Raw genomic sequence first — 25,228 nt, 5'->3', positions numbered from 1 at the left:
CCTTACGGTTGTGGGCGGAGCAGTTGCCGTACCAGGCGGTGATACAGCCCGACAGGATGCTCTCGATTGTGCATCTGTAGAAGTTTGTGAGTGAATTTCTTCAGCCTCCTGAGGTTGAAGAGGCGCTGCTTCGCCTTCTTCACAACGCTGTCTGTGTGGGTGGACCAATTCAGTTTGTTCGTGATGTGTACACCGAGGAACTTAAAACTTACTACCCTCTCCACTACTGTCCCGTCGATGTGGATAGGGGGGTGCTCCCTCTGCTGTTTCCTGAAGTCCACAATCATCTCCTTTGTTTTGTTGACGTTGAGTGTGAGGTTATTTTCCTGACACCACACTCCGAGGGCCCTCACCTCCCTGTAGGCCGTCTCGTCGTTGTGTCTCGAGCTTGATGACGAGTTTGGAGGGTACTATGGTGTTAAATGCTGAGCTGTAGTCAATGAACAGCATTCTCACATAGGTATTCCTCTTGTCCAGATGGGTTAGGGCAGTGTGCAGTGTGGTTGCGATTGCGTCGTCTGTGGACCTATTGGGTCGGTAAGGAAATTGGAGTGGGTCTAGGGTGTCAGGTAGGGTGGAGGTGATATGGTCCTTGACTAGTCTCTCAAAGCACTTCATGATGACGGAAGTGAGTGCTACGGGGCGGTAGTCATTTAGCTCAGTTACCTTAGCTTTCTTGGGAACAGGAACAATGGTGGCCCTCTTGAAGCATGTGGGAACAGCAGACTGGGATAAGTTATTTAGTCTGTCTGGGAGCAAGACATCCTGGTCCGCGACGGGGCTGGTTTTCATTTTGTAATCTGTGATTGACTGTAGACCCTGCCACATACCTCTTGTGTCTGAGCTGTTGAATTGCGACTCTACTTTGTTTCTTTACTGGCACTTAGCTTGTTTGATTGCCTTGCGGAGGGAATAGCTACACTGTTTGTATTCGGTCATGTTTCCGGTCACCTTGCCCTGGTTAAAAGCAGTGGTTCGCGCTTTCAGGTTTACGCGAATGCTGCCATCAATCCACGGTTTCTGGTTTGGGAATGTTTTAATCGTTGCTGTGGGTATTACGTCGCCGATGCACTTTCTAATGAACTCGCTCACTGAATCAGCGTATTCGTCAATGTTGTTGTTGGACGCAATGCGGAACATATCCCAATCCACGTTATCGAAGCAGTCTTGAAGCGTGGAATCAGATTGGTCGGACCAGCGTTGAACAGACCTGAGCGCTGGAGCTTCTTGTTTTAGTTTCTGTTTGTAGGCTGGAAGCAACAAAATGGAGTCGTGGTCAGCTTTTCCGAAAGGAGGGCGGGGGAGGGCCTTATATGCGTCGCGGAAGTTAGAATAACAATGATCCAGGGTTTTACCAGTCCTGGTAGCACAATCGATATGCTGATAGAATTTAGGGAGTTTTGTTTTCAGATTAGCCTTGTTAAAATCCCCAGCTACGATGAATGCAGCCTCAGGGTGTGTGGTTTCCAGTTTACATAGAGTCAGATAAAGTTCGTTCAGGGCCATCGATGTGTCTGCTTGGGGGGGAATATATACGGCTGTGATTATAATCGAAGAGAATTCCCTTGGTAGATAATGCGGTCGACATTTGATTGTGAGGAATTCTAAGTCAGGTGAACAGAATGACTTGAGTTCCTGTATGTTGTTATGATCACACCACGTCTCATTAATCATAAGGCATACCCCCCCGCCCCTCTTCTTACCAGAAAGATGTTTGTTTCTGTCGGCGCGATGCGTGAAGAAACCAGCTGGCTGCACCGACTCCGTTAGCGTCTCTCGAGTGAGCCATGTTTCCGTGAAGCAAAGAACGTTAGTCTCTGATGTCTCTCTGGAATGCTACCCTTGCTCGGATTTCATCAACCTTGTTGTCAAGAGACTGGACATTAGCGAGTAGTATGCTAGGGAGTGGAGCACGATGTGCCCGTCTCCGAAGCCTGACCAGAAGACCGCTTCGTTTGCCCCTTTTACGGCGTCGTTGTTTAGGGTCGCCGGCTGGGATCAGATCCATTGTACTGGGTGGAAGGCAAAACACAGGATCCGCTTCGGGAGAGTCATATTCCTGGTCGTAATGATAGTGAGTTGACGTTGCTCTTATATTCAGTAGTTCCTCCCGACTGTATGTAATGAAACCTAATATTACCTGGGGTACCAATGTAAGAAATAACACGTAAAAAAACAAAATACTGCATAGTTTCCTAGGAATGCGAAGCGAGGCGGCCATCTCTGTCGGCGCCGGAAGTAGCTGTGTCTATGGTTTGATGTGTGTGTGTTACCATCATTTATGTATTTTGTTGGTTTCAGGGTTCTGATGGAAACCCAGGAGCTCAAGGTCCCAGAGGACTTACAGGACAACAGGGAGCCAAAGGAGACAAGGTTGGTTGTGTTGTGTGGTCTGTGTGTGTGTGTGAAAGAGAAAGTGTGTACTGAGTGTTTTTGATGTTTCAGGGAGCGAGTGCAGAGGGGTTGCCAGGACCGTCTGGGAAGGCAGGAGAGCCTGGTGACCGGGTAGGACACACATTCACATGCATACATATCTGTTACATATCATGTGCAGTATATTCCAACAGTGTAGTATTTGTGTGATTTAGGGTCCCCGTGGTTCTGCTGGAGGCCTTGGAGTCAAGGTAAGACAATACAAAACATTAGATACAATCTCCATATTTGGGTCTAGAATTGATGAAACAATTGATATTTGGGTGGATGGATGACCCTGCTTTCTCTGTCTTCTCAGGGGGACCGTGGCCAGCCAGGTGAGCCTGGATCACAAGGTGACAGGGTGAGTAAGGATAGAGACCCTTTAACCCATTTTGACTCCTGCTGTTAAACTGGTGTGTCTGCTGTGGGTTGTAACTGACTTGTCTTTCCAGGGGGAGAGAGGACTTGCTGGCTTGCTAGGGGAGAGGGTGAGTACAGTACCATGCATTTGGTTATGCTTCTTTTCACTGTGACCTTGTTCATGACAATTAAGCTAGATATTGTACAGTTACATTGTAGGAATATCACACGTGTTTTACATGTTCATGTTTTCACTAGTATTCATCCTCACTCACTCACTTCTACTCCTACACTGAACCGAATCCATTAATATTAGCATGAAGGTCACAGGTATTCGAAAAGCCTGCTGAGAGCCGTGCCATGCAGTGTGTTGTCCTGACCACACTGTGGCGCTGTGTGTTTCAGGGGGAGAGTGGACAGCCAGGCTCTACAGGGGCTCCAGGTCTGAGGGTGAGTAACTATATCTTACTGTACCTCTATTGGTCTCTCTCTTCATGGCATATTTGGGTCATCTTCACACCATGACCCACCACTATTGATTACTGTCATTTAGTTATAGGATTTGATTATACAAGCTACAGCTTTAGAGAATTGTGATATTTTATCAGCATTTGTGAGTGTGTGAGTCATGTGTGTACGTGTGAGTTAGTCTGTGTTGATTTGCTTGCAGGGTTTGCCTGGCACCAGTGGACTACCAGGGGAGAAGGTGAGACTAACGCAGTCTGACTGACTCTTTGATCAATCGAAGTGAATCTCCACAAAATAAACATGACTGAACAATGTAATGTAATCACAACAACCACATCAACTAAACATAGATGAACATTAGATAAAAACATCCTAACTTCTCTGTCTCCAGGGCAGCGAGGGCGCTAAGGGAGAACCTGGCCGGAGTGTGAGTCACCTCATAGCTACATGATTTATTTTGATGCCTCATGGTTAGATAGACCGATATGATTAATATTACATGGATATGATATCTCATCCTCTGTATCATTCTACACATCCAGGGGCCAGGCTTAGGTGGGAAGAAAGGTGAACAGGCAAGTTGCCCACTTTGACTTCCTCATACTGCAATGGTTGATATGTTGATGTACTGTACACAGTAACAATGCTTTCTCCATAGACTCATTCTCTCGTCCCCCTCTCCTCTCCTCCCTCAGGGTGAGCCGGGTCTGCCAGGTCTGGAGGGGCCCAGGGGCCAGAAAGGCGAGCTAGCCCAGAAAGGTGAAAAAGTGAGTTGGTACCCACAGGGTACATGATAGCGCGCTGCATGAAACTGGCACTGCTTGCCCTTGGGTGGTGTGTGTACAGGTGATTTAACGATGCTCTCTATGCAAGTGGGTATAAATGTTTCCTGCTGTTCATCTCTCTTTATGCTCCTCACTGTTTCTCATTCTCTAATTTCTCTCTCTCTTGCATTCTTCCAGGGTCCCCCAGGTGCTGGCACTCCTGGCCAGGCTGGACCTAAAGGAGAGCAGGGGGATCGGGTGAGTTCAGATGAAGCTGTGATCATGTATCAATCTTTATCTAAGCTACAAACCAAATCTCTTTAATAGATGTGCAGAAAGCCTCAGAGGTACAGTATATATTGTAAAGTATATATGTTTTATTCAATGAGCTTCTCTGTGTAGCTGATTACAGATGCTCAGCATGTAGGCCATTTCCTACACACTGACATGTCCTTTTCCCTCTAGGGAGTCCCTGGCTTAGCTGGAAGACTGGGGACCAAGGTGAGACACGTGCCTTGATTGGCTTTTGCCCTTTTATTTGAACTTCTATTTAGTGTTTATGTTGCAACAGTGTTGTTGTTTCATGAAGTATCTTGTAAGTAATTATTGTCTTTCTAACAGTAAAACTATTGTGTCATGTGAGTCCAGCTGATCTCAATGTGTTCCTCTTGGTGTTGTAGGGAGACCCAGGTGACCCAGGAGAGAGAGGGGAGACAGGACGAGCTGGACCCGCAGGAAAGAATGGCCTCCCAGGGAAAGAGGTCTGAGACACTACCCCTCTGACCCTTGAGCTTTTCACCTCTGCCAAACCCCTGCATGTTATACAATCACTCACCCACTGCAATAACCGCTGTGACCTGTTTCAATACTGGTCACTCACTGCGCTAACGTCCTGTTATCACTCTATTACTGCTACTCTGTTATAACTCTGCAACTATTGTCTTACTGCAACTATTGTCTTGGATTTTCTCTTCACTACTGGGCCATTACCGTGTTATTTCTACAGTTCAGTCAACCTTCAGTATGTTATACAATACTGTACCACTGAAGGGAATGAATGTACTATTGCCATTCCAGTGCAACTAATTACTGTACTAATACAGTTTGTCTATTCTGACCTCTTTGTTGTGTAAGTGTTGTTATGATGTTATGATGACCTAACCAGTCCTTTCTATCTCTCACCCCTGCCCCTCATACCCTGATGCCACTAGAGGTACATCACTAATGACTTACTGCAACTACTTTTTGCACTAATACTAAAACAATACTACTACTACTACTACCAACTAAGTCTACTTCAAGTCTGGATATATAGCACTACTTTTACCATTGCCCTATGTGATGTTGTGGGGTTCTTGTTTAAAAGTTTATGTGTTTTGACTGTGTCACTGTGGTCAGCGGGGTCTTCTTCCCATGTCATGGGCCTGAATTATGGATGACTGTGTTTTACAGGGAGCCAAAGGAGACAAGGGCGACGAAGGCACTCCCGTAAGTCACAATCTCTCCATCCATCTCTCTCTCACACACTCTTATCTAGTTCCATCTGTTCCATTCAATGTTTTTCATGTTTGAATGCCACTTCTCCCTCTCTGGCTCCCATTCTCTGTATTAGATAAAGCATGCATTAACTGAATTGGTGAATGAGAGATGTGTATCGTCATATGATTTAGTCACGCCTCAGACCCTCCTTTCATCTGACAAGGGATTGATGGAGACTAGAGACAAGAGCAGATGCATCGCATGTGTCTGTTTCTATGTCTTCCTCTCCTCCTTCTCCCTCTTCCTCTCCCCAATTGGTCTCTCTCATCTTCTCTGTTCTTCTCTCCTTCCACCAGGGGGAGTCTGGTCTACCAGGGAAGGCAGGGGAGAGAGGAGTACGGGTGAGTAGTCACGAATGTGTCACAACTATGAAATGTAAAAATATTCCCTTTTATGCCCTATTTTCAGAATGGTCTCGCTGTACTGTATATGGTGATTGGTCACTAATGTAGGTCATGATGAACCACAGGAAACCTTTCTTACGTGATCTAATGTTTTGAGGACAGATGAAACCCTGATGAAGACAGCTTAGCTGTCAAAACTTTGGTTAAACCCATTTTTGCATGGGTGTGCAGCTTTTATTTTTATTTTCTAAGATGTTTTCAGGACTGCCATGGTAACCAAGCACATAATCTGTGTGGTTTTGTCCCCCGTCCTTAGGGTCTGGCGGGTCAGCCTGGGCGAGCAGGGGAGAAGGGAGACCTGGGAGACTCTGGAGCGCACGGACGCAACGTGAGACACATGTTTATGTGACAACGTGACACCCCTCTGACAGTTTGATCTGATATACTGTCTGTGTCTCCTGTGTAATAGTTATCGAGAGAGAGGATGACATGTGGGATGCATGTTTGTGACACCTGTCTGTCATTCACATGACACTCTTCTGCCAGATTGATCTGATACTGTCTGTGTCAGTATTTGTGCTGGTTTCTGTGTGTAATACAGTAGCAGTGAGTCAGTTGGTGTCTGTCTGTAGTGACGTGTGTGTGTGTGGTGTGTGTCTTCCACAGGGCAGCCCAGGACCTATTGGACCAAGAGGAGAGAAAGGAGCTGAGGTCAGAGGTTAATCTGTTTGTTGTCTTATCTCATCTGACATAATAGTTCCAATCTACACCGATTAACAACACTGTTTGTTGACACAATAGGGAGCTCAAGGCCTCCCAGGACCTCCAGGGAACATGGTGAGTCCTGATAAGATTCTAACTCTTTTTTTAAATAATAATATGGTAATTTATCAGAGGCTAAATGCAACACTCAGTCAACACATATAGCCTCTGTGGGAATCATACCAAACAAATGGTGTTACGAGCACCATACTCCAACTGAATAAGCCATCAGAACCACATACCGTAGCTAGTTGGTTATCTAACACCCACTCTACCCATATATCTCTCTGTTTGTCTATCTCTAACTTCTACAGCGTGATATAGAGCAAAAGCTTAAAGGAGAAAGAGGAGAAAAGGTATGTAACACTGTAAAAACACATTTTTGTATGTATACAGCACAGCTCTCTCTCCCAGTCCACCTAACCGCCCAGTGTCTGATGTCACTTCCTGTGTCTAGGGGGATGCTGGCGATCCGGGAGAGCACGGGGGCAAAGGTCAGAAGGGCGAGACAGGGCCCTCAGGGGCCACTGGGCTGCGTGTGAGTAAGACCATCCTTCCAAATCTAGTATCGTTGAGAAGCTTGAGCTTCCTGGCTAGTATACTGACCCGTGATGTCTGTCTGTCTGTTTATGTGCTGTGGTGTGTGTAATTCTTACCCTGTGTCTTCTCTCTGTCTCACCTGATCTGTTGTTGGTGTGTAGGGTCTTGAGGGACAACGTGGACCTTCAGGGGCAAGAGTAAGTCACAGTCTGTCTGTTTCTGTCTAATCACTCTTTCCCTCTCTCTCCCTCCCTCTATCTCACTCATTGCACTTTTTTTTCTATTTCTCCAGGGTGACACAGGAGAGAGAGGAGGCCCAGGAGAGAAGGTTTGAACAACACACTACAGTGACTTCTCACACAGGCTGATTTTCAATTGGACCAATTGGACTCCAAACTGGCTGGTGATTGGCAGGTTACACTGTCCTTCATTCCACCGGATCCTGTTTCCCAGTCTGCAGATTCCCAGTGGGATGAAGCGCAGTGGGGCCAGCTCACAGCATCATCACAGCCTACAGAAGCACTGAATGAAAGACACACATACTGCTGTATACACACATACTGTACATCCCAAAAAATACCTTACCATCATAATTTCCAAACAATGAACTAACTCTGAGTAATGATGCTGGAGCACTGAAAGTCTGACACAGTAGAGTAGAGTAGTATGCTTTGTAAATTGTATTCAGGTCCAATACAAACCCAGTGCTGCTCTTATTCTGATCATACTGTATGCATCATGCGTGTTCCTCTCTGTAGGGTGAGAGAGGTGCGTCTGGACTGGATGGACGCAACGGTTTGGATGGCAAACCAGGGGCACCAGGACCGGCCGGCCTGAGGGTCAGTACCTCTGTCTCTGTCATTACTTCAGCTGTAAAATACTCTGAGCATTACATAAGCATTACTGTGTCTAGATGTCTCTCAATAATTTCCCTTTGATGTTACAGGGAGACGCAGGGAAACTAGGGGATCCAGGAAGAGATGTGAGTACCATTCATCCCTCGGGGTGCACAACCCCAGTCCCAGAGGACTGCACTCTTGATGGTTTGTGTGTTTCTCTGGCACTTTCATTAGTCTGTTAAAGTCAATGAGTGGAGCAAGTTGAGAATGTTACCATTTGCCGAATCTGATCCTTGGAGAGGTCCCATTAAGAAGTGAGAAAGGACTTCAGGCTAGTGGAGGATTCTCTATCTGTCTGGAGAATGGCGCTGGAATGTATAGCGGCTGTTTTACGGGCTCCTGACCAATTCTGCTATTTTTGCCCTGATCTTAACTTTTTTTGTAGATAATGTTTCCACCATCATTTCCTATGACCGAAAATAGCTTCTGGACATCAGAACAGCGATCACTAACCTCGATTTGGATGAAGATTTCTACTTCAACGAGTCGGTGACACATGACATACTGCTCACCCCAGGCCAGGCCCTAATCCCCGACACGGCGATATAGAGGCCGACGTGCAGGCATCCTGATGAAACTACGGCGGCAAATTAATAAACCGCCTCTGTCCTCCCTCTGTTCTATTGGCGAATGTACAATCACTAGAGAACAAACTGGACGGGCTCGGTTTGAGACTATCCTATCAACAGGACCTGAAGAACTGTGGTATTCTATGTTTCTCACAAACTTGACTGAACAAGGACAAGGCAACACTGAACCATGCGTGAGAGCACCAGCTGTTCCGGATGACTGTGTGATCACACTTTCCGTAGCCGATGTGAGTAAGACCTTTTAAACAGGTTAATATTCACCAGGCCACAGGGCCAGACAGATTAATTACCAGGATGCATACTCAGAGCATGCACTGACCAGCTGGACAGTGTCTTCACTGGCATTTTCAACCTCTCCCTGATCCAGTCTGTAATACCTACATGTTTCAAGCAGACCACCATAGTCCCTGTGCACAAGAACGCCAAGGTAACCTGTCTAAATGCCTATCGCCCTGTAGCACTCACATCTGTAGCCATAAAATGCTTTGAAAGGCTTGTCTTGGCTCACATCAGCACCATCATCCCAGACACCCTGGACCCACAGCCCCAACAGATCCACAGATGACACAATCTCTATTGCTCTCCACACTGCCATTTCCCACTTGGACAAAAGGAACCCCTACATGAGAATGCTGTTCATTGACTACAGCTCAGTGTTCAACACCATAGTGCCCTCCAAGCTCATCAATAAGCTAAGGACCCTGGGACTGAACACCTCCCTCTGCAACTGGATCCTGGACATCCTGACTAGACATCCCCAAGTGGTGAGGGTAGGCAACAACATCCACCACGCTGACCCCCAACACAGGGCCCCTCATAGGTGCATGCTTAGTCCCCTCCTGTACTCGCTGTTCACCCACGACTGCGTGGCCTCGCAAGACTCCAACACCATCATTAAGTTTGCAAACGACACAACAGTGGTAGGCCTGATCACCGACAACGATGAGGCAGCCTATAAGGAGGAGGTCAGAGACCTGACAGTGTGGTGCCAGGACATCAACCTCTCCCTTAACGTCAGCAAGACAAAGGAGCTGATTGTGGACTACAGGAAAAAGAGGGTCAAACATGCCCACATTCACATGCTTTAGTGGAGCTGGTTGAGAGCTTCAAGTTCCTCGGTGTCCACATCACTTAGGATCTATCATAGTCCAAACATACCAACACAGTCATGAAGAGGACACGACAATGCCCCTTCCCCCTTAGGAGGCTGAAAAGATTTGGCATGGGCCCTCAGATCCTCAGTTCTACAGCTGCGCCCTTGAGAGCATCTTGACTGGCTGCATCACCGTTTGGTATGGCAACTGCTTGGCATCCAACCGCAAGGCGCTACAGAGGGTAGTGTGGACAGCCCAGTACATCACTGGAGCCTCAATTACCTTGTCCCCTACACATCGACTCGGTACTGGTACCCCTTGTATATAGCCAAGTTATTGTTACTCATTCTGTATCTATTATTACTTTTATTATTATGGGTTTTCTATTATTTATGTTATTTTCTTTCTCTCTGCATTGTTGGGAAGGGCCGTAAGTAGGCATTCCACTGTTAGTCTACACCTGTTGTTTACTAAGCATGTGACAAATAACATTTGATTTGCTATGATTTAGATTTGATATCTCTATCTCTGTGCACTTAGTGTGTTTGAACACTAGAGGATGCTGTGTGGTTTCAGCCCTCACCCCTCCACTCTGTCTGTCTGTCACCAGGGGCTGCCAGGACTGAGAGGTGCACAGGGCCTCCCAGGCCCTATTGGGCCTGCAGGAAATCCAGGCACACCTGTGAGTTTGCAAACACTCTCAACCACAGACACACACACACACACACACAGCTAAGCACTTGTCTCATTGATGTCTCATCACCCTAATTGGTGTGTTTTAGGGCAAAGCAGGAGAAGATGGAAAACCAGGGGCTGCTGGGAAAATGGTAAGGGATCAGTCAGACCTCCAACATAGCAGGGCATTTTTATACTACACACACACTACAGGCAATCATAACTCTGTTTGTTTAATTACAAACTGAATTGGATGCTATTCAGTGCTATTCTTTATTATCCTTATCTCCAGTGAGTCCTATGTGTGTCTGTCTATCTGTGTGTAATTACCATTAGACGTGTTTATCACATCCTCTGGTGAAAGTGCACTGATCAGATGGGAATGTGAGGCTTTTATTCCACCTGAGTGGCTGTGCTGCATAATGATTATTTGTGTCCCAAATGGCACCATATTCCCTATATAGTGCACTACTTTTTTAGTATTGCCCATAGGGCTCTGGTCAAAAGTAGTGCACTATGTAGGGAATAGGGAGCCATTTGGGATGTAACCTGTCTGTTTTATAGTGTTAAGCAAAGAGGTAATGGGATGACCAGACAAAGCACCGGCAATACATTATCTATCTGACTGAGAGGCTCTGCTTGATACAACAGCATGCTGAGCTTTGATAAATGCTAATTTCAGCGTTGTTAGTATGGTAAGTTTGTTATTGTGTTGTTGTGTTTTGCAGGGCGAGGATGGTGAACCGGGGGAAGATGGCAGGAAGGTCAGTGTTGGTCACGGCACTCAGGACTATTCTGTTAACGCCCATTGCTGTGCCGATATTGCTGTTAATGTTCATTTGTAGTTAATGTGAGTGTGATATTAATGATGTTTCTCTACTTTACAGGGTGACAAAGGAGAGGCTGGGGCTGCTGGAAGAGACGTTAGTAACTTGTTACCTTGTATCTTAATCTCTCCACTCTCGTTCTCTCGCTCTCTCTGTCTGAAAAATGTACTTAATTTCCTCCCCTGCTGTCTCTCTCTTCCTCTCTCTCCTTATTTCCCTCCGTCTTCATCAATCCTGCTCTCCTCGGCTCCTTAGTGTCTCTCATTATCCCTCTTCTATTATTTTCTCGCCTTCAATTCCAGTCAGAGTTTGTGTCTATTTAGCGTACCTTACTCTGACATTGATATTACCATCACAACCTGCCTTCTCGGTGGAATCAATAGCACTCTAAGCGTCAGCCTTATAAATGCAACATTGTCTAATGATCAAGCCCTGCCTTTGAGCACCAGCCACTTCTGAGAGGGGATCCACAGGGGCACAGAATGCCAAGGCTGTAGTTTCATGCGCAAATTGATATGAATCATTTCTAGGAAATCAGAGAAGATGATGAGGTTGATAGGGGGATAGGGCTCACCTGCTTTGATTTCCTGCTTTCTAGTTCATGCCCCTTAGGAATGGAGTACTGTCCGTGCTGGTCTGAAGTTGGTATGTGTGCATTTGTGTGCTTGTGCATTTGTTCCAGGGCCGTGACGGGCTGAAGGGAGACCGGGGCCTTGCAGGGCCTACAGGGCCAACTGGTCTATCTGGGCCCCCAGGGGTCCCTGGCACCATCGGACCTCCAGGACAGGTACAGTACAGCCATATGGTTCTGCTTCTTCAAATATGTGTGTTTGTCACTTGTCTATGGTGCTCTGGTTATACAGTAATCTCTCTCCCCTCTCTTCTCACTCTCAGGTGGTCTATGCGAAGGGAGCTCCAGCACCATCTATCCCTGGCCCTCAGGGACCTACAGGAACCCCAGTGAGTTACTATGTTGAATATGAGCTGTGCATCATAGCATAGCCCGGTGTAGCAGTACTTGTCTCTAGTATGTTACTCTTGCACCCTGAATCACTGATAGTGATTCCCATATCTCTGTGTCTCTCAGGGTGTGCCTGGAATCCCAGGGGCTGTAGGAGCCAGAGTAAGTTTGTGTCATCGTCTAAATCTTTATTCATATACATGGTCCAGGTCTCGCCATCCATCCATCTGTCCTTTAGTCTGATCTCTGACCTCACACTGACCCTCTCACTCTTGTATTTCAGGGGGAGAAAGGAGCAGTGGGTGGTAAAGGTGAAAGTGTAAGTTTTTGTGCGTGCGTGTATTTGATTACATCTTGCATATGAATGAGCATACATGCTCTTTTCTGATTATCTATCTGTGTGTATGGGTTTGTGAATCTTCGATAAAGGTTTGGGTGGGATGTGTACTGTATAACCAGAGCACCATAGACAAGTAATACTGAGATGTTATTGACAGGGTGACCCCGGAGAGGACGGGAAACCGGGCAGGCCTGGAACAGCAGTGGTAAGACAACCTGACCTGCACAACCCAGAGGCCTGTCTGACTGACATAGTGTACAAGAAGAGCCACAGAGACACCACGTGTGCTTCGGAGCTTTTACATTATGCTAAGGATGCTACGATTTACAGCTGTTTTGGCATGCAGATTAGCTTCTGTTACACAAGTGTTAGCCAAGTGTTAGCCAAATCATGTTCAGTAATAGATAGTAATAAGCCCAACAAGTATGACTGTGTGCTATAGTCTCTTTTCCTTGACACTGTTTGTGCTTCTCTCCTATCAGGATGTGCAGAAGGCCCTCTCTAACCTTGGGATTGAGGTAAGTGAATACTAAATCTTTGTAATGTGATGTGACATTAAGTCATAGCTGTGTTGTGTAGATGAGCTCCCCTCATCTTGACCAGGCCTGGGTCGTATTTATTAGCCGTAGCAAAGTGTTTTAAAAATGGTTACAACTGGAAACGAAAACAAGCAGTTCTCATTGGACAAGTACAGGTAGGCCCCCTCTGTTTCAATCCGTTTTCTTCAGTTTGATGCCTGTTGAATAAAACATTGACATCTCTGTCCCTGTACTGCCTGTCTGTAGGTGCAGGACTTGAAGTTGGTTGTGGAGAGGAGGAATGTGCTGGTCAAGCCTGTGGTGGCGCAAGCTGAGAAGGGCCAGAGAGGAGACAAGGGAGAGGCCGGACAGAGAGGACCAGCAGGGATAGACGTGAGTGGGCGGGGGCTATTTGGGGCCGTTGTGTTGAATAGAGCTTATATCAAGACACCCACACAAATGGTGTAGTAGAGTGAACTCAGATATTCTGTTAGTGTGCTTATTTTTTTTATATATATTTTTTATTTCACCTTTATTTAACCAGGTAGGCAAGTTGAGAACAAGTTCTGTAATGTATATCTCTCTGTTTACTCTAAAATTGATTCTCTGTATGATTGCATAGATTTTTAATACAATTATCATTTCTAGGAGAGTATGTGTAATTAATGTCTTTACTCATTTGCATCTCAGGGTGCTCGCGGGCTGGCTGGGGAGAGAGGTGTGAAGGGAGAGCAGGGGGAACAGGGGCCTGTAGGGGCCACAGGACCCATAGGGAGGGCCATCGGAGAGAGGGGCCCAGTGGGGCCCCCGGGACAGGCTGGAGAGCCAGGAAAACCTGGAATACCTGGAGTACCAGGGAGAGCCGGAGAACTGGGAGAGGCTGGACGACCTGGAGATAAGGTGAGGAAGGAGGGGTTCAAGGAGAGGGAGAAGAGAGGAGGAATATGAAAAAAATGAAAAAAGGAAGAGCATGTGAATGAGAGATGTTTCATGTGATTCCACTTTGAATTCAGGGGGAGAGAGGAGAGAAAGGTGACAAAGGAGAGGATGTGAGTATATTCGTCACCACGATAATCATCGTTCAATGTACTGTATATATGGATGTTGACATACGCTTGACTGTTCTCATCAGGGGAAAAATGGGCTAGCTGGATTAGTGGGCCCACCTGGACCAAAGGTATGTCCCTGACCTGAACACACTACTACTTTCTAATGAGTCGTCATTACAGTAAACATATCATCGTTTATCCAGAGGCTACTGTTTGGAGTGTGTTTAGTGGGGGGTGTGCTTGTGTGTGTTATAGGGTGCTTCTGCAGAAGCGGGTCTGGCTGGACTCCCCGGAGCAAGGGGGCCCCCTGGGGTCACAGGACCGAAAGGAGAGCCTGGTGCTTCAGGACCACAGGGATCCAAAGGAGACGGGGTGAGAACACCTAACTCAATATATTACAGTACTTCATCAAGCAGGCGTCATAGTGTTGCTGTGTTTAACCTGCTGTGTTTAACCTGCTGTGTCTGTGGGTGTGTGTGTGTATGTAACAGGGTATTGCAGGTCCCCGTGGAGATAAAGGCGACCGAGGTCCATCTGGAGAGCAGGGACGCAATGGCTTTCAGGTGAGTGTCTGCTGCCCTGACCAAAGTTTTGGCACTCCCTGATGCCAGGTTGTATTACCCCTCTTCATTGTGTGATTATGGTTCTGCAGAGGTTGTCAAGACATTGTTGTAGTGGTAGCTAGTAGTAACCAGGTTGTTTTCTGGTCATTTCAGGGGACAGCAGGAGAACCTGGAAAACCGGGACAGGATGGGAAGCCGGTGAGAAGGGGGGGCGGGTGCATACTGTAGACTCATCTGTTTTTTAAGAGACAGCTTCCAGGAAACAGATCCCAGACATCAAAAGAAAACACAGTTTTTAGTTCTTCAATAGCTTGGTTGTACTGTAGTTAAGCCCATAATGTTGTGTGTTCTGACACATTGATCATAAAATGTCCAACCATACAGTAGGTGAGTATGACAATCAATGATGATGTGTAATCAGCCATGACTAACTAGGGCCCAGAGTGTCCCTGGTCTGGAAGAACTCAGGGCCCTAGTAGTCATAACATGTGCAGGAAGAGGAGAAAGATGGGTAGAAGGAGAAAGAGAACTGAAGGTGTGGAGGGGGAGAGAGAAGAGAACTCACGCTTCTTATTTCATCCCACAATGTTTCGGAGCAGGGTCCACAAGGGCCAGCTGGTCCTCAAGGCCGCTCAGTGAGTAACAATAACCCAGCCAGGCAGCCTCCTTTTGGGCTGGTCCTGCATATGAAAGGCTGTGAGCGCTAGGCTGCCGATGGAGCTGATGGAACTACTGTATCTGTTTTCTTTGGGCTGAGGCTACATATAACCTTTAGACAGTAACCTTTTGCAGCTCTGCTTCTAACTACCCCTTCCTCTTTCTTTTTACCTCCCCCTTTCAATATGTCTCCTTTTGATCTATGTTACTCCATTTCTGTTCCTCCCTCTCTTTTCAACACTTCAAACTAACCTACTCTTTCCCTTCTTCCTCTCCCCATCCTTCTTCCTCTCCTCCCTCTCTGACTCTAGGGCCTACCTGGGTTCCCTGGAGTGCTGGGCAGACCGGTAGGTTTTTTCTGTGCTGCTGGCTGGCATGCTTGTGACCTGTAGGAGGGGCTGGGGGGTGGGGTACATGTTTCGGGAAGGAAGTGTACAGGGACAACGCACTGAAGCAGATGCGTTTGGAGGTGGGGGGTAGCCCTGGGAAATGGCATTGCAACATCATGTCAAGGGATGCTAGAATCAACAGAATCACCATCAACATGCACACACGGTCACACAGTCCTCCACCTCACCATCATCTGCATTAATTTCTCCACTTTAATTCTCATTCATTGGTATTAGGGCCCATCTCCCAGGGGACTGAAACTAGAGTTGGGCCTTGATAGGAGATTTGTGACATATTAATCTGGACCACTTGTTCCCAGAGCACCCCTGTCATATCCAAGATGTCTGGAATGTTTTATGTACAGTGGCGATTTTAGCATGTAAATCTTTGTGGGGCAAAAAATAAACATTTGGGGGATGCATGCCAGCAAAGCCATAACACAACACAACACTAAACAATACATTAATTGCACTATAACGGTGACAATTGAGATGTACAAACTATGGCATAAGGGGACGACAAGCAGATAAGAGGCAATCCATAATTTTGATTGACATTAATGAGAGAGCTAGGACGGACGTAGTCAATATAACTATTTGTTCAGCACTTTTGAAATGTACAGCGACAGAATTCAGAACATGGTCTGTTCTTACCTTGTTCTCCTTGTACACCAAGTCAGAACCGTAGGACACATAAAGGGGGCATATAAGCTGACAATGAAAGCTCTTACAATATTTAATGATTACATTCTCTAAAACAGGTTATAGGCTACATGTGCACCACCAAGTCAGAACAGTAGGCAAAATTAAGAGGGGAATATAGACCAAATTATTTAGGTGAAGCACATGGGCTACTAACAGCTTACGACACAACATATACTTAGTATTACTTTCTTAGCTACGGTATACATATCTCCCTGGCACATTCCATAGTTTATGCAGTAGCATACAATACATTTTTGGACTCACCTTGTTGTGCTGTGCTCACTTGAACAGGAAGTTGGTGCGGCGGCCCTTCATGATCAAATTTTGTCATCAAAGTCTGGCATTCTCTGGATTTATGGTGCTCCCAGACAACTGGGAACGTGGGAAAAAAACTAAGTCGAATCATGATGACGTCAATGATCTTCAGGTCGTAGCTCTACAAAGAGGCCCGAGTTCCCGACTTACAATTCCGAGTTGGATGACCGTTCAAAACGTATTTTCCCAGTCGGAGCTAGTTTTTTCCCGAGTTCCCAGTTGTCTTGAACTCACTAAAGTCAGATATTCCAGTTCTGAGTTAACAGATGTTTTGAGCGCGGCAGAAATCATACTGGATTGACAGCATGGCCAATGTTGAATGTTTATCATTTTAAGCTTGGAAAAGAGACCCGTACACCTAGAACTGGGACCACAAACCCACTCCACTGAATAGCAAGCTAGTGATTGCTTTGCAATGCTTGCAGTTAGCCACGGATTGCTTCCAAACCACTCATTGTTGAATTTGCGATTTCCAACTTGTTGTGTAATGTTTATGGCCAACGAGCACCAATATTTTTTTATCTATAATTTCGCTTCATTATTTATCTTCATATGACAAGGATTAAAAAGGATTATCCCAGTAGATTGTCGACTTGATTCATGATGATGACTGCTAGCTAAGATTTTGAAAGTATGATGTTGACATGATCAATTCTAATCAAAGCAACTGTAGATATAAAGTCATTTCACGTCATTTTATCTGTGGCCAATGACCTTGAGCCTTATTGGATGGGCACTTTTATCTCTATGGCAGCACTCAAGGGCCTGAATTTTCGAGCTCTACCCTTAGATTTGGCAGTGACGGAGTGTCCCCATGAGTGACAGAACACTGAGCCAATAACAGCGCAACTAGAGAACATTACCAACCACTACACTCTCTATTTTCCACCACAGAAAACACTGTATCACGACTCAGGATATGACCCCCATGCAGACACAGGAGGCGGATAGTACAGTTCTCAGATTATTTATTGTAAACATGGGGCAGGCAAAGGGCAGGTCGAGGACAGGCAGGAGTTCGTGATCAGGCAGGTACAGGATGGCAGGCAGGCTCGGGGTCAGGGCATGCAGAATAGTCCGAACCGGGAAAACTAGGAAACAGAACTTGAGAAACAGGAAGACTGGAATGCACGCTGGTAAGACCTGACGAACTGGCAACAGACAAACACATGTATAAATGCACTGGGGATAATAGGGAAGATTGGTGACACCTGGAGGGTGGTGGAGACAAGCACAAAGACAGGTGAAACAGATCAGGGTGTGACACACTGAGCTAGGCTGAAACACCTGCATTTTGGAGCTGCCTTACACAAGAAGGGAAAAAAGAGACCATGTTTGTATGGAGGCTTTATTAACTCAATGATTTTTTATATATTTTTTACATTGTTTGCAAACTGATATCACCCTGAAGAAGGCACAGTGATGCCAAAACGTTGGTAAATACCCAATACATTTCTGGGAGTTTATGTAGGGAGTGTGCAACTTTATTTTGATAGTTAATAGTTTATTTGCCGTTAGTCAGCGCCAGCTCATATTTTTTATTCTGCAAACTGATATGTGACACGTATTAATGATGAATAGAAATGACAATTTAAACCCCCCTTTCTTCAAAAGTAAGAAAGAAGAAAACATTTACAGTTATGTAATTCTTTGTTATGAAACTAGTATAATTTAAGTGTATTAGAAATAATATAATTCTTTGTTGAAAACAGGCAAACCCCCTTTTTTTTAACCAAAAATGTGTGGCTCAAAACAGGTGGGGCTCTGCGGGTCGCCACTGTTTATGTATTAAACACCACACATCTTTTCTCAAGAAAATAGATGGCATACCATAGCAAAGATCAAATGGACATAATAGAGTATATAGTGAATACTGAAAAAGAATACATGCTCATCAGATATTTAACAGATGTATTTTGCATTTGAGAGGCTTAAGTCTGCTGGCTTTTTGTGCATGTGGCTTCACCTGCTCTGTTGTCTGCTTCTCAGCCCTCCCAAAGCACTGTTTGCACATTGTATAACGTGTGTTTCTTTATATTGTGCGTGTATGCAGTTGTGTATTGTGTCGATGCTGTTTGTAGTTGTGTATTGTGTCTATGCAGTTGTGTGTATGGAGTTGTGTATTTGTTTGTGTGTGTAAACATTTTTTGGGGGGGGGATGTTCATGTATGTACTGTGTGTATGCACTTGTTTATGTGTGTATGTGTCTTTGTCTCTGTACATATTCAATTTGCTGTGTGTTTGTGTGTTGTAACTTGTGTCATTCTGTGTGTGTGCTATGTCTTGGTCATGTGAATCCAGCATGCTCTTGTCTCTTGTTTGCAGGGGAACCCTGGAGAACCTGGAATTAGAGGATCAACTGTAAGTATGATACTCTCCTCTCTGACTCACACACACACACACACACACACACACACACACACAGTGCTGTAAGTATACTGATACTATCGTTTTGTAATTGTAGGGTCCGATCGGTACCAACGGGCCTCCAGGTCCACCAGGGGTCAAGGTGAGATCATCTTCCATGTCATTTCCATGTAAATGGACAATAAAGTATATTGTAGCCTGTCTTCCATAATGAATACCTCCCTATTTATTCTCTGTGCCAGCTCTGATGCATTGATTAGTGTAGATATGGCTTACACGGAACCCAAACCGACTGCGCGTGCATACATTTATTTTGTCCCCCTACACCAAACGCGATCACGACACGCAGGTTAAAATATCAAAACAAACTCTGAACCAATGTCATTAATTTGGGAACAGGTCGAAAAGCATTAAACATGTATGGCAATTTAGCTAGTTAGCTTGCACTTGCTAGCTAATTTGTCCTATTTAGCTAGCTTGCTGTTGCTAGCTAATTTGTCCTGGGATATAAACAATGAGTTGTTAAGGTCCTCTACTCCGACAATTAATCCACACATAAAACTGCCAACGGAATTGTTTCTAGTCATCTCTCCTCCTTCCAGGCTTTTTCATCTTTGAACTTATGGTGATTGGCATCTACACTTTTACCACGACAACCGGCAAAACATTTAGTCTTTCAATCACCCACGTGGGTATAACCAATGAGGAGATGGCACGTGGGTACCTGCTTCTATAAACTAATGAGGAGATGGGAGAGGCAGGACTTTCAGCGTGATCTGCGTCAGAAATAGAAAGGAGTTCTATTTTAGACCTTGGCAACGCAGACGTTCGTTGGCGTGCGCGAGTAGTGTGGTTGCAATAATTGAATAACATGGATTTCTAAATTTATTTTGCGATTCTCGCGCACGCGACGTGTCCGGTCTGGTCAGCATGTTAGGCTTTAGTAGGCTTTAGTATTACGCCACTGGAATGATATGATAATTTTAAGTGTATACCTTTTTCATCTGAGAGTGTGTTTTTATCTCTGACAGGGTAATCAAGGAGTGCCTGGGGTTGGCGTTCAGGTGACACTTGTTTTATGTGTTATATTATATATTTTGTCTTCTACTACGTTTTATGAGTTCTATATATTCCTGTTGTTTATTGCCTGTGTTTAGGCCACTACTCACCCATTCACAGTCAAAGACACAGAGCTTTATAATAATCTATTTGAATTGAATCTGCTGTTCCACAGGGGCTGTCTGGTCCCCAAGGCAGCATGGGACTGCCGGGACCTGCAGGGCCTCCCGGAGCTGTGGTACGTCAAAACATCAGTCATCTATAAACCAACTCTCATACTGGAGATTTTTGCAGGCTAAACTGCTGCTCTAGTATATTCCCATTGGACTGGGGATTCCTTGTATGCTCACACTTTCCATTTAGGCCTACTGTAATTCAACAGGCCATTGACACAGTAATGTGTGTTTAATATTATATGATGTATTGTAATGATACTCTTTCTTCCCAGGGTCCGTCAGGACCTCCAGGTCTGCCAGGGCAGACGGTGAGTACAGCAGCTTTATGGGACTCACAGCTCACATACTGTAGAGCCAACACACACACACCTCCATCACCACCATAGTTAACACACACCAAGCAATTCACACACATCAGTTCTGGTGGTGACATGTAGTGTGTCTCTCTCCATAGGGCGAGGGGGGCAAGCCAGGGGTCCCAGGAAGAGACGGAATACCTGGAAAAGAGGGAACACCAGGGTTGCCAGGCAAACAGGTATGACTCTCTTCATGTTTATTGTATGTCTTATGATGCATCAGCTTCAGTGTGGATTTGTCTTTGATAATGATTTTCAGGCTGCTGCTGTTGTTCTTTATCAAACATCCTCCCCTCTTCCCTCCTTCAGGGTATCGCTGGACCAATGGGCTCCACAGGGTTGAAAGGGGAGCAGGGGGACAGTGGCCCCCCAGGAAAGGTGAGTGAGAGGATCGGGTAGGTGATGTGAGTTTGGATTGAGTTCTCCTTCAGGTTAATTCAGAGTCCACAGCCGCAGAGCCGCAATAGTCCATTGTGAGACCACCGTCCACGGGGACGCACAGCCCGACCGCGCACCTCCCCAAAATTCCCAACCAACGCAGCTCCAACAAATTCTTATTTACAATGACGGCCTACCCCGACGCTGGGCCAATTGTGCGCCACCCTATGGGACTCCCAATCACTGCCGGTTGTGATACAGCCTGAAATCGAACCAGGGTCTCTAGTGACGCCTCTAGCACTGAGATGCAGTGCCTTAGACTAGAGGTCGACCTATTATGATTTTTCAACGCCGATACGGATTATTGGAGGACCAAAAAAAGCAAATAGCAATTAATCGGCCAATTTTTATATATATATTTGTAATAATGAAAATTACAACAATACTGAATGAATAATGAAAATGTTTATTTGAACTTAATATAATAAATAAATAACATCTATTTAGTCTCAAATAAATAATGAAACATGTTCAATTTGGTTTAAATAATCCAAAAACACAGTGTTGGAGAAGAAAGTAAAAGTGCAGTATGTGCCATGTAAAAAAGCTAACGTTCAAGTTCCTTGCTCAGAACATGAAAGCTGGTGGTTCAATATTCCCAGTTAAGAAGTTTTAGGTTGTAGTTATTATAGGAATTATGACGCTTCGACTATTTCTCTCTATAGCATATACCTTTGACTATTGGATGTTCTTATAGGCACTTTAGTATTGCCAGCCTAATCTCGGGAGTTGATAGGCTTGAAGTCATAAACAGCGCTGTGCTTGAAGCATTGCTAAGAGCTGCTGGCAAACGCAGTAAAGTGCTGTTTGAATGAATGCTTACGAGCCTGCTGCTGCCTACCACCGCTCAGTCAGACTGCTCTATCAAATATCAAATCATAGACTTAATTATAATATAATAAACACAGAAATACGAGCCTTTGGTCATTAATATGAAAACAAAACGTTTATTCTTTCAGTGAAATACAGAACCGTTCCGTATTTTATGGAATGGGTGGCAACCCTAAGTCTAAATATTGCTGTTACATTGCACAGCCTTCAATATTATGTCATAATTATGTAACATTCTGGCAAATTAATTATGGTCACACAGTTCGTAATGAGCCAGGCGGCCCAAACTGTTACATATACCCTGACTCTGCTTGCACGGAACGCAAGAGAAGTGACCCAATTTCCCTAGTTAATATTGCCTGCTAACATTCATTTCTTTTAACTAAATATGCAGGTAAAAAAATATATACTTCTGTGTATTGATTTTAAGAAAGGCATTGATGTTTATGGTTAGGTACATTTGTGCAGCGACTGCGCTTTTGTTAAATCATCACCCGTTTGGCGAAGTTGAATTAGGCTGTGATTTGATGATAAATTAACAGGCACTGCATTGATTATAAGCAACGCAGGACAAGCTAATTAACCTAGTAATATCATCAACCATGTGTAGTTAACTAGTGATTATGTGAAGATTGATTGTTAAGATAAGTTTAATGCTAGCTAGCAACTTACCTTGGCTCCTTTTGACACTGCATTCGCGTAACAGGTGGTCAGCCTCCCATGCAGTTTCCTCGTGGATTGCAATGTAATCGGCCATAATCGGCATCCAAAAAGGCTGATTTACCGATTGATATGAAAACTTGAAATCGGCCCTAATTAATCAGCCATGGCGATTAATCGGTCGACCTCTACCTTAGACCGCTGCGCCACTGGGGAGCCCTATTCATTTGAATGTGGTGATGGTTGGAGAAATTGCTTGAGCTGTGCTGAGAAATCTAAAAGTATGAAAGCCAATGGTCCAATATTCTACAACACTGCTGTGTGGACTGTACATATTTTGGACTGATAAGTGCTTCATTCAGAAGCTCCAGCTGCACATTTATCCCTCTTTTCTTTACTGTAAATGGCCATGACTCATATCCTCTTTATACAACGTCTCTCCTTATACAACGTCTCTCCAAATCAAAGAAGAGGTAATCACTGGCATGAATAGGAGGGCGGAGACACATGTAAACATACGCATACAATGACACATACAATGACACACCAATGCTCAAGCATACTGTATGTGCATTTGTAAAGGATGTCATGCTGCTCTTACCAAGGCTCAAATCCAGGACCTCTACCTTGCTAGCACAAGTGACACCCCCCCCCTCAAGTGTCTAATCAGTCAGTGCCATGCAAAAGCTAGCAATTCTGCGGCGCAAGTGGCGACATTTCAGGCTACGGGAGTAAGTTTCACACATCCCCATGTGCTACGCATGCACGCACACACACACAGCATATGTTTAGTATCCTTGTTGAGACCTAACATTTATTTCCATTCAAAATCCTGTTTACCTAATCCTAACCCTAAATCTAACCCCAACTCCTAAACCTGACCCATAAACCCAATTGTAACCCTAATCGTAACCCAAACATAACCCCTAAGCCTAAAATAGCCTTTATCCTTATGGGGACCTGGGAAATGTCCTCACAAGGGGAATTTTCTTTGTTTTACAATCCTTGCAGGGACTTTTGCGGGTTTCCGTTACCCATGAGGATAGTAATACAAGCCCACACACACGCATTCACATCGTTCACCGGAAGCTTTAGCAGGATGTAATACGGTTCAGGAGAAATATGAGCTTTTGAAAGGACGAGATGTACTGTACTAACCAAATGACACTCCCGTTCATAGTCTAATGCTCTAATGAAGGCCAAAAGGCCAAAACAGTAGCATAATAAAAAATGATATTTTGAGAACATAGTGGGTGGGAGTTCTCAATTTTTTCTATTGCTGTCCATCTTCAGTGAATTTGCGAACAACCTAATCCAGATGTTTGAATTTCACGTCAACTTCTCCCTCCATCCATCCCCTTTACAGGCTGTAGCAGGACCCCCTGGTGTGAAAGGAGCACAGGTGAGTGGTTGTCATGGTTACTCTTCCGGTCGTGGTATCATCTGGTTAGTGTTGACTACAACCTCGCCCTGTTGAACCAGTGTATGAAGGCACAATAGATACAACTCAGAACCAGTGAATCACCATACTGAATCATACTGAATCATACACCAATGAACAGATGTATTGTAGACAGCTTTGACTAGAGCTTAATGGTATGGGGTGGTCTAGCGGTTAGGGCCGCTGAGCACAATCACATATGCCATGTTGGCATGGGTTCAAATCCGGCCCACTGTCTCATCTTTGCTGTCTCCCTCTAAGTAGGCTATGATTCGTGAGGAACTAGGTGCAATGGAATAGGATGGAACAGAGTTTAATGTAATGGGAGTGTGGTGGTTGTGATTGGTTCAGGGACCTCCTGGTGTGACCTTACCTGGGACAATGGGAGAGAGGGGGCTGCCAGGGCTACGGGTGAGTCTGCTTGGTTGAACCAATTATTTACATCAGCTATTATTCAGGCATTTACTATACAGATTACCAAACATGAACAAGAATGTTTAGGGATTTCTGGGTTACCACGTGTTTCTAAAGTTGCATTTTTCTAAAATGTTTGTTCCTTTAGGGTGAGAGAGGGGACAAGGGTCCTGCAGGCATCAAAGGGGACAGGGTGAGTAATGTCACTTAATACAACATTAATCGACATTCACAGACAATACATTATGACAGTGATAAGGGAAATTATTGTGTGTGTGTCTGTTTCTGTGTCTTGTTGAAATAGGGCCCTGCTGGTGAAAATGGCGAACCTGGAGAAGATGTGAGTCACCTTTTGACATTTTGTAATATCAAATATTTAATGTCTAACAGATGTCAGTCTTACTTACTTCTCCATCCACTTTGTCTCTTTTAGGGGGGCAGAGGACCTGCAGGGCCTAAAGGAGACAAGGTAATGCACATCATCAGCTGATTCCTCGTGTCTGTGTTTCCCTGGCTGCTAACCATGTGACAGTACTAACAGGATTTGTGTTGCAGGGAGAGAGAGGCATCGGACTGGCAGGGCCTCCTGGTCAGCTGGGACCTCAAGGGTTAAAGGTTACTATCATGGTCTTGACAATACTTCTGAATGTTCTCAAACACAAATCACATATGTAGCTATATTCATATTAACATCAAATCAAATGTTATTTAT

The 25,228-nt window shown here is 45.0% G+C and overlaps 1 protein-coding gene across 2 annotated transcripts in view; it reads left to right on the top strand.

Annotated features, from left to right (window-relative positions):
- Positions 1-25,228, top strand: part of LOC139535829 (collagen alpha-1(VII) chain-like) — a 130,989-nt gene that overhangs the window by 81,493 nt on the left and 24,268 nt on the right. Inside the window, exons 41-95 of one of the 2 annotated variants that reach the window (XM_071335662.1) lie at positions 2,302-2,373; positions 2,446-2,505; positions 2,589-2,624; positions 2,732-2,776; positions 2,868-2,903; positions 3,181-3,225; positions 3,446-3,481; positions 3,635-3,670; positions 3,786-3,818; positions 3,939-4,010; positions 4,206-4,265; positions 4,473-4,508; positions 4,688-4,768; positions 5,460-5,495; positions 5,843-5,887; positions 6,207-6,278; positions 6,557-6,601; positions 6,692-6,727; positions 6,967-7,008; positions 7,110-7,190; positions 7,354-7,389; positions 7,485-7,520; positions 7,951-8,031; positions 8,139-8,174; positions 10,386-10,457; positions 10,558-10,602; positions 11,179-11,214; positions 11,338-11,373; positions 11,960-12,064; positions 12,172-12,237; positions 12,365-12,400; positions 12,522-12,557; positions 12,736-12,783; positions 13,061-13,096; positions 13,364-13,489; positions 13,787-13,996; positions 14,110-14,145; positions 14,229-14,273; positions 14,401-14,517; positions 14,637-14,708; positions 14,862-14,906; positions 15,308-15,343; positions 19,100-19,135; positions 19,239-19,283; positions 20,173-20,205; positions 20,376-20,438; positions 20,649-20,684; positions 20,831-20,911; positions 21,042-21,110; positions 24,028-24,063; positions 24,454-24,513; positions 24,665-24,709; positions 24,821-24,856; positions 24,950-24,985; positions 25,072-25,131. In XM_071335662.1, coding sequence (XP_071191763.1) covers positions 2,302-2,373; positions 2,446-2,505; positions 2,589-2,624; positions 2,732-2,776; positions 2,868-2,903; positions 3,181-3,225; positions 3,446-3,481; positions 3,635-3,670; positions 3,786-3,818; positions 3,939-4,010; positions 4,206-4,265; positions 4,473-4,508; positions 4,688-4,768; positions 5,460-5,495; positions 5,843-5,887; positions 6,207-6,278; positions 6,557-6,601; positions 6,692-6,727; positions 6,967-7,008; positions 7,110-7,190; positions 7,354-7,389; positions 7,485-7,520; positions 7,951-8,031; positions 8,139-8,174; positions 10,386-10,457; positions 10,558-10,602; positions 11,179-11,214; positions 11,338-11,373; positions 11,960-12,064; positions 12,172-12,237; positions 12,365-12,400; positions 12,522-12,557; positions 12,736-12,783; positions 13,061-13,096; positions 13,364-13,489; positions 13,787-13,996; positions 14,110-14,145; positions 14,229-14,273; positions 14,401-14,517; positions 14,637-14,708; positions 14,862-14,906; positions 15,308-15,343; positions 19,100-19,135; positions 19,239-19,283; positions 20,173-20,205; positions 20,376-20,438; positions 20,649-20,684; positions 20,831-20,911; positions 21,042-21,110; positions 24,028-24,063; positions 24,454-24,513; positions 24,665-24,709; positions 24,821-24,856; positions 24,950-24,985; positions 25,072-25,131 — 3,033 coding nt within the window. Of the gene's footprint in view, positions 1-2,301; positions 2,374-2,445; positions 2,506-2,588; positions 2,625-2,731; positions 2,777-2,867; positions 2,904-3,180; positions 3,226-3,445; positions 3,482-3,634; positions 3,671-3,785; positions 3,819-3,938; positions 4,011-4,205; positions 4,266-4,472; positions 4,509-4,687; positions 4,769-5,459; positions 5,496-5,842; positions 5,888-6,206; positions 6,279-6,556; positions 6,602-6,691; positions 6,728-6,966; positions 7,009-7,109; positions 7,191-7,353; positions 7,390-7,484; positions 7,521-7,950; positions 8,032-8,138; positions 8,175-10,385; positions 10,458-10,557; positions 10,603-11,178; positions 11,215-11,337; positions 11,374-11,959; positions 12,065-12,171; positions 12,238-12,364; positions 12,401-12,521; positions 12,558-12,735; positions 12,784-13,060; positions 13,097-13,363; positions 13,490-13,786; positions 13,997-14,109; positions 14,146-14,228; positions 14,274-14,400; positions 14,518-14,636; positions 14,709-14,861; positions 14,907-15,307; positions 15,344-15,676; positions 15,713-19,099; positions 19,136-19,238; positions 19,284-20,172; positions 20,206-20,375; positions 20,439-20,648; positions 20,685-20,830; positions 20,912-21,041; positions 21,111-24,027; positions 24,064-24,453; positions 24,514-24,664; positions 24,710-24,820; positions 24,857-24,949; positions 24,986-25,071; positions 25,132-25,228 lie in introns of both variants that reach the window. The other variant, XM_071335661.1, reaches the window with a different exon arrangement.

Source organism: Salvelinus alpinus, chromosome 12 (genome assembly GCF_045679555.1).
Source record: "Salvelinus alpinus chromosome 12, SLU_Salpinus.1, whole genome shotgun sequence".
NCBI lineage: Eukaryota > Metazoa > Chordata > Actinopteri > Salmoniformes > Salmonidae > Salvelinus > Salvelinus alpinus.
This window is presented reverse-complemented; position numbering and strand designations above follow the sequence as displayed.